The 8,810-nt window shown below is 34.6% G+C and overlaps 1 protein-coding gene across 1 annotated transcript; it reads left to right on the forward strand.

Moving 5' to 3' along the window:
* The first annotated feature begins 720 nt into the window (after positions 1–720).
* On the forward strand, positions 721–5,461 carry LOC130936675 (protein AUXIN RESPONSE 4). Its single transcript, XM_057866794.1, has 3 exons — positions 721–1,593; positions 2,915–3,322; positions 4,887–5,461. Exons 1-3 carry the CDS (start codon positions 787–789, stop codon positions 5,142–5,144), a joined length of 1,473 nt encoding a protein of 490 aa, XP_057722777.1. The 5' UTR covers positions 721–786; the 3' UTR covers positions 5,145–5,461.
* The last annotated feature ends 3,349 nt before the right edge of the window (positions 5,462–8,810 follow it).

An 8,810-nucleotide genomic window follows, 5' to 3' on the forward strand; every position in this document is an offset into this window, starting at 1 on the left:
AATCCAAATTATATAAATAGATTGGATCGAACCAATTTTGTTATGGTTTATTAAGGAATAAATTATTATATTATTTAATAAATATGTCCAATTAAATTATGGCAGCTAAGTATCTTTAAAAAAAGATATTTTGAACATCTTCATCTTAGTATCTTCTTAATAATAGTTTAGGATAAACCATAAAAATATATCAAATTAATTTTGTCATTGACAAAAATATACTCAAATTTTGTTATTGACAGAAATGCACAACACTAAATATGTATTTTTAAAAAAATGCTTTAGAGATTGAATTTTGATGCAGTTTTTTGCATAATTAGAAAAATGAAATTTTTTTTCTTAAAATTTGATAATTTTTTGCTAAGTATATATTTATTTCATTAATTTTTTTGTCAACAACTAATAATATTTTAAAAATATCACAAAAAAATATATATTTGGTGAAAAATTACCAAATTTTAAAAATAATAATATTTTATTTTTTAATTATACTTAAAAAATCGCATCAAAATTTAATTTTTAAAATATATTTTAAAAAATATATATTTAATATTAAATATTTTTGTTATACTTTAAATTATTTAAGAGTATTTTTATCTATAACAAAATTTGAACCGTTTTTATTGGCGAAAAAATTATTCAATTATATTTTTGGTAGTTTATCCAATAATTTAATAGACTAATTAAGCTTAAAATTTCTCTCTCACAGTCTCACTTGAGCATCTCTTCAAGGTTGGAAACTTTGACTCTGTTCAAACACAAAAGCTTCCACCACCTTTGATTTTCATGGCGATCATAAAAGAAGAAGAAGAAGAAACAGAGCCACAACCACAATCATCGAAGAAGAAGATCCCACCACCCAAACCCCGCAAACCCAAATCACAACCCCAATCTCAATCTTCCCCATTCTCTTTCTTCTTCTACTTTACTCTTTCTCTCTCCCTCATCATCCTCTACTTCCTCTTCTTCTCTTCTTCTCTCTCCTCCCAAGACACCAAATCATGGTTCCTCAGCTTACCCACCTCCGTCTGCCACCACTACAACAATGGCCGCACCGTCAAGGTCCAACCACTTCCCAATCACTCCCCCATTGAACTGTTCACCATCCAAGAACCTTCACCTTCACCTTCACCTTCCCCTTCCACCGTTTCCGAGAACATCCTCATCGTTCACGGTTTCGGACTCAGCTCATATTCTTACCGCCATGTTTTACACTCTCTTGCCTCAAAGGGAGTTCGCGCGCTTGCAATTGATCTACCGGGAAATGGTTTCTCGGATAAGTCAATGGAAGTTACCGTTGAAGGGATCAATGGGGTTCTAGGGAGGTTTTGGTATGTGTACAGTGAAATCAAGGAAAAGGGAGTGTTTTGGGCGTTTGATCAGATGGTAGAAACTGGTCAGATTCCATATGAAGAGATTCTAGCTCGCATGTCAAAGAGGAAAGTGTCTAAGCCTATTGATTTAGGGCCTCAAGAGATGGGTAAGGTTTTGGGGCAAGTCATTGATTCTTTGGGTCTTGCTCCTGTTCACTTGCTTCTGCATGATTCAGCTTTGGGATTCACTGCTCCTTGGATCTCTCAGAATTCTCACTTGGTAAGGAGCTATCATGATGCACTAAGTATTATGCTTATGCTTTCATATATCTCAAGGATTGAATAGCTACTATGTTACAAGTTTTCTTATGTGAAAATTTGTTTTTTTTTATCCCTCAATTTACATTATCACTTGTTAAAGATTTTACTATGCAATAATGACATTGTATTTAATATATAAGTATAGCATAAAAAATGGGTGGGAGACAATTGAAAATAAGCACAAATTTAACTCATTTTGCATTCGTTAATTACGGCTAGAATTAGTTGAATAATATAAGGTAATAAGTGTAATTATGGATGTTACATACATGAGTCTATGGTTTTTTTTTTTTTTTTTTTTTGACTGGAAATATAAAAAAACAGAGAAACAAAACACAAGCCAAGCCAAACTAGCTAGAACCAGCAGCCTCCTGCACTAGGATTTGCTCCAAATCTATACCAGGCTTGATCCAAGAAACATGAGCTGAATCACTTCTTGCTCCAGATTTAGCCAACCAATCAGTGACACCATTAGCTTCCCTTCGAATGAGATGGAACTGGACCTCCCAGTCTTTGGACAAAAGATCTTGGAGCTTTAACACAATATCCTTCACCTCATGTGTTGTGTGGCTGGTGATGTTACTCAACACAAGATAGGCATCGAGTGAGTCCGTCTCACAAATAATACTCGTGCAACCAGTTTCCCAGGCTAACATCAGCCCCTCCCAAGAAGCCAGCAGCTCACAACGATAAACAGACCAGAAAGGAAGAGCACCTGAACGGCCCAACACCCATCTCCCTCTATCATCCCTTAGAACACAATCAAAACCAGCTCGCTGGACTCCCTGAAGAACACTAGCATCGCAGTTGACCTTGAAAGTGTCGTTGGGTGGAGGCTCCCACTTAAACTTCCTTTCAATTTCTGAATAGATAATCTGGTTGTAATGAATGTTTCTAAGGTCAAAGCTCATATTTCTAGCTATGATTGCCACTTTCTTATCGGACCAGACTTCATCCGGGTTGAAAAGCTCATGACATCTATGGATTTAAATAAGGTAACTTTAGGTTATGGTCTCGACGGAAGTTTGGAAAACAATAAAAACCAGCCTAAATCAGTCGCAAGTTGCCTTATTTTTTACATTCATTAATTATTTTTGAAACAAATACATAATATTAGATGTAATAAATATGTAATTTTGGAATTACATATTATATGTATGAAATTATAGATGTTAAGTTAAATACGGTAACTTTGAATTATTTCCCTAGCATTACAGTTATCTCCCTAGCATAACCGTTCTAGCATATCTAATAATCCTACTCATATTGGTGATTCACAGGTAAGGAGTGTGACCCTTGTTGATCCTGTATCCTCAACTTCAGGAGCTCTCCCTATTTGTGTTCTGGAATACCCTGTGGTTAGAGAAGTGGTTTTGGGGTTCTCCTTGGCCTTTGCAAAGATAGTGAACATGTGCTGTTCCAAGAGGATTAGAGTTGCGGATGCGGATGCACAGAGGTTGCTGTTGAAGGGCAGGGATGGAGAAAAGGCAGTTGTCGCTATTGGGAAGAAGCTAAATTATAGCTTTGATATTGCAGAATGGGGTGGTTCAGAGAACCTGAAAACTGTGCCAATGCAAGTGCTGTGGTCTTCTGGTTGGTCTAAGGAATGGAGTGATGAGGGTAATCGAGTCGCTCGTGCTCTTCCACAGGCAAATTTTGTCACACATTCTGGAGGACGGTGGCCTCAGGTGAGCACAAAATGATTGATTGATTGATTAATCGATTGCCTTTAAAATAATGATATTGCCTACCTTATTTCCGCATGCTATCATGCTCGTGCACAATGTTTGTGTTACGATGCTACTTTCTAATCAGGTTGGAATAGAAACTCTGAAAGGCTATGTAATTCTGTTTTTGTTTGTGGAAGTTGTATTCTTTCTAGTTAGTACCTGAGTTAGCTGGTTGCTGCAATGGCATTTGAATTGTAAATTGGAAACCATAATTTCAATACTAGAGTGTGGAGTGTGGTGAGTGTGACATGCTCTATTCATCTAAAGATCTCTGGAGTCTCAAACTTGTTATAGTTTGATTGAACTTTCTAATTTTAAATTAATCAAATATCAAGTTGAACTTTAGAAAGTTCCCAACCCTTTATTGATATAGTAAAGAAGCAATGCTTATATTCTGAGCTGGTTTCTTATGTTTTAATAACTTAAAAGGGTTTTTTCTAATCTCATTAGGTTCCATTTTAGTTAAATATTCTCATTGTAGACATGATGGGGCTAAGTCACTTCATCGATGTCCCCACCTAGTAAGATAAGGCTTTGTTGTTGTTTAATTAAATAGTCTCCCAAATGAAGAACTTATTCTATTACTACAACTTTCGCACATGCAAATTGCAATAATTTTTCTTTCATGTATTTGCATAGTATTTTCTTTTCAGTTATATGCTTGTTTCCTTTCATAGTTTCTTGTTCTTTGAGAGGTTTTAATTGGATTTGCAAATGGATAGAAACTGCAGGGTGCATATAGGTTCTATGCCCGTTTTCTATCTGGTAGGTTTTTATGACAGATTAGGTAGTACTAGTAGTGCTTCTTTCATTATCCTATTCCCCATTTATTGCATTGAAGAACAACATTAGTTGTTTGAAGAGTTCAAACAAAGGATCAAAACTGGTAACTCAGGAAAAATAGCAGAGATTAGGTAGCATTGATTTTAGAGGCTAGAACTAAGACTGGTGAACCGGGACTCAGTGTATTGTGTTTGATGGCCAAAGACCGAAACTAAATTTTAGTCTCGAGACACAAAATTTCAATCCTTTGGTACCTCAAGAAAGTGGAGACAAAGGGGATTGAATTTTTTTTAGACGAAGACTGAAACTTTAATAACATTTCTTTTAGAAAATACCCTCATTTAACTTTTCAATTTCAGAATCTACTCCTCAATCTCCATATTTATCTTAAACTAAATATAATACTAAGACATAACTCAGTCTAGTACATTTTACATTAAACACAATACAGAGACTTAATTTATTCTCTATCTCTCAGTCTCGGTCTCCCAGTCTCAATCTCTCAGTTTTAGTCTCCCTTCCAAACGCAGCTTTAGAGATGCTATGCCATACTTTGTTATGGTTTGTGGGATGAGGAAGAAATAATGAACATTGTTTTTGGATTTGCCAAAAGAATTTTAATTAAAGGAAAGCTCATATGCTCTTTGCCGTACTATTTATTATATGTATTGTATGTTGATGCTCTTTTCCTTTTTAACTATCCAAAATTAATTTGAAACTAATGCAATTGTGATCTTAGGAGGATGCGCCGGATGAGATAGCTGAAAAGATTTCTGAGTTTATCTTGTCACTACCAAAATCTGTGAGGAAAGTTGAGGAAGAACCCATCCCAGAACACATACAAAAGATGTTTGACGAAGCAAAAAGTGGTGATCATGATCATATACACCATCACCATCATCACCACGATCATGATCACCATATCGATGCTCACGTCCATGGAGCCGAATATATGGACGCATATGGGCTTGGTGAGGGACATCATCATGGTTTGTGAAAAGCTTGATGTCTGAATTGTGCTGCAAATATTAACACTAGCGGATGAAACTCTACACATTTACATGGTGTATGTTATTCTTTTTAACTGTTTACCGTTTCGAAATCTCTGAAAGGGTGAGAAGATTTTGGAATGATTATACATGATGAGAAAGATGATCTTCTAACTAAAATACTAGCTGCTTCATGTAGTAGATGTTTCTCATACGCTGTTTTATATTTTGGAGCCACCTTTTGTGTTGGGTTTTTGAGACATGTTTTGGAGGATATTTGGTGAGATAACACATTATGGTTAATGCAATTGAGATATTTTAGTAATTTACTTTTTTTTTTTTTTGACAAATTGATTATATAGATATCATGTGTATCATTGTATACAAGTTTGGTTGAAAATACCACCCATGGTTGGAGTAGGAGATGCTAATTTTCTCTTAATTGGCTATCTTAGCGTATGAGTCTTATCTATGTATGGAGTAACTGGTATTGGAAAGTGGCAACATATTTGATTTGCATTGTGAAAAATGAATAAAAAATATTAAAAATGATAAAATCTTGGTTTTTGGTTTTTTTTTTTTTTTAACAAAATCTCTTAAAAAATAAAAAACAGTGAAAATAAAACAAAAAAGTAAAAATGCAAACAAAGGTAAATGGGCCAGAAATAGAACTGGTCCAATAGTTTGAACTTTGGAGTTTGGAGTATAAGAAATTTTGGTGTTAAAATGAGCAGGTGTCGAGTGGTCAGCTCACTTATCCGCTTAAATAAGTGTCAGGAGTTCGAACCCCGCTTTGTGCATGCAGCAACCCATTGGCCAGTGGCAGACTTTAAAATTGAGCTCAGATCCGCAACGGATTAGCTCTTAACCTGTCGGGTTGAGGGATACCGTTTGGATAAACAAAAAAAAAAAAGCAGGCGTATAAATATTATTAAATAAAGTATAAGTTTATTTAAAGGTGAATACTCACATGTAATTTTATAATTTCATGTGAAGTTAAAAATTAAAAATTATTAGATAATAATTTAATCAAATATATTAAATTATATAACTATTTTTAATTAAAAATTTTACATAAAGCTAATTCTAAGTGAGTTTCTATCTTATTTGAATTATAAAGCTAATTGAGGTGGGTACTTATAAGTTATAAGTGGTTTACGAGTAAGTAGTTGTAGTAAGGAGCACGATGTCGTTCGAGCCAAGTTCGAGTCGTGCTCTCAAAATGGCACACGAGTCTAGGGGTATGGCTTTACTTGGGTTTTTGGGCCTAAGTCGGGTAAGGCATTGCTTAGGAGCCATATTGAGCCTTTTCTCTGAGGAGTGACCTATCAAGTAATAGATTGAAGAGCCTTGGATTCAGACCAAAAGAATAAAAGAGCCTTGCACCATTAATTTGTTGGACCCCCATAGAAATAGGGGAATTAGTGTTGGAGCAGCAAACCACGTTGTCCCTGTGTCTACCAGTTTCTGTTGATGAATTAGTAATTAATGCAAGTGTGTAACCACTTTCCACCTTAATACACCATGTCCAAAACAGGTCACCATTCCATTATTGTATGTGCACTTGCCACTACTAGTAATCATATACGATAGAGAGTTAATATGGTGGTATATATATGTCCAATGCCCTGGCCAATAAGAAAAGCTATGCCAGCTAGTACTAATGTTTTTCACGCTCACTGAAACAATTATTTTATTTTATACAAGTAAACGCTAATTAAATCCAAGCAAAAGGAAAGCTGATGAAATCTGAAATCATATTTGAAAAATTTGCCATGGATTAAATTCCATATATCCAAATTTTTGTAATAGAACTTCCGTGAAAATTCGATGTGGATATTATTCTGGATAAAAATAATATTCGAAATTATAATTGAATGAGAATGTTAAATTATTAGTTAACGGGTATGTTATATTATTAGTTAATTTGTATGTTATTTAGATTAATAAAATTATAAAATTATAAAATTGTCAAATCATAACATTAAACATGTACATTAAAAATAATAAATGTCTAAACCCTTATTTCATAAGATACAAATAAAGAAAAAAGGAAAATTTGTTAGGTAACTTTTTCTCAATGCACTATCACCTAAAAACACTACAGACTTAAATATCAAAGTGTTTTGCAAATTGTCTTTCTGACCTGGTTTTAACGTTGTCAGATTAAGATCTCCGAATCTCATTAGCTCATCACCTCAGCAAAAGATACGAATATTTGGTACCGTTTGTAGGGATTCTACGCTGTTAGTTCCATAAATGATCACAAAATACAATTAGTAATTAATCCAAATACTCCTTTCAATAAACAACAAAATCAAGATGATGGACATGAAATTGATATCACCCTACTTACCAATCAAGAACTACAAGTTCTTCTAGGATTCAAAAATTGTGAGGTTCAGAACACTGGAGTTCGTCATTTCACTGGTTTGCTGGAAGGTGATTTCAGGAGATACTTGACTTTCAAGGATGTGAAGTTTATGAAGCAAATTCATCAGATCGCCTTGGGATTTATGCGAGATGAAGAAGTTTTGAAGGTGGTTTCGAATAAAGAGAAAAACTCAGCTTTGTCATCTAATGAGGCCGGAAGTTAGGGGCAATCCTCAACCCCAACGTCGTCAACACCATAAGTCGAGAAGGAAAACCCCAGCTTCATCATCTAATGAAGTCGGAAGTTCGGGACAAACCTCAACACCAAGGTCATCAACACCACAAGTTGGGAAGGAAGACAATAAATATCATCCTAAATAATTCAACAGCTTATAATGTGATCTAAATAGGAAGACAATAAATGACCTGTGAGCATTTATACGAGCAAAGTTTTGTGATGAAGTCCTGACTTCTGAAGGTTGTGTAGCCACTATCCAAGGAGATCGGGTAGCTGCTGTTTATACCAACAAAGTTATATGATAAATTTCTGACCTCTAAAGGTTGTGAAGTCACTATTTGAGAAGATCAAGTAGCTATTGTTTATACCAACAAAGTTGTGTGATGAAGTATTGACCTCTAAAGGTCGTGTAGACGCTATTTGAGAAGATTGAATAACAGCTTTAAAGTGCAATAAAACAAGTTTGACCTTAAAGGATAAAGTTAAAGATTTTCCACTGGAGTATTTTTAATGGATTTGGACTCCCGAATTTAAGAGAAGTTGAGACCAGAATCCAATGAAAATTTGGAGAACCTAGTCCGATATTGCTACTCAAGAGTTTCAATCATCGTATGGATCTTGAACTTATTGATGAAATAAGATCAGCAACTAATTTAACCAAACAAGCATTAAAGCAAAGGGTTACAAAGAGGTATAACACCAAAGTAAGGTCCAAAAACTTCCAACTAGGAGACCTAGTATTGAGACAGATTGATGTTAGTACCTCAAGAACTCAAGAAAATCTGGACCCCAATTGGAAGGGGCCCTTTAGGGTGGAAGAAAACCTCACGAAGGGGACATACAAGTTAAAGAATCTTGACGGTACCAAAGTTCCGAAAGCGTGGAATGTTGTTCATCTCAAGAGGTATTACTCTTAAGAAGTATCGATGAAAGAATAAGGTATACTATCTTCTTATTAATTTAAATTTTTAACGAGGTCCCATTATACTTTTTCACTATGTTTTCAATTATAATTCTCATTAATTTTATTTGAATTCAGTCTTAGATTTCACTATAAGAAAAA

This window comes from Arachis stenosperma, chromosome 6 (genome assembly GCF_014773155.1).
Source record: "Arachis stenosperma cultivar V10309 chromosome 6, arast.V10309.gnm1.PFL2, whole genome shotgun sequence".
Classification (NCBI taxonomy): Eukaryota; Viridiplantae; Streptophyta; class Magnoliopsida; order Fabales; family Fabaceae; genus Arachis; species Arachis stenosperma.

Coding starts and splice junctions, on each gene's coding strand:
- LOC130936675 (XM_057866794.1), top strand. CDS start 787: ATGGCGATCATAAAAGAAGAAGAAGAAGAAACAGAGCCACAACCACAA. Junction 1,594..2,914: donor TCTCTCAGAATTCTCACTTG/GTAAGGAGCTAT, acceptor GGTGATTCACAG/GTAAGGAGTGTGACCCTTGT. Junction 3,323..4,886: donor CTGGAGGACGGTGGCCTCAG/GTGAGCACAAAA, acceptor TTGTGATCTTAG/GAGGATGCGCCGGATGAGAT.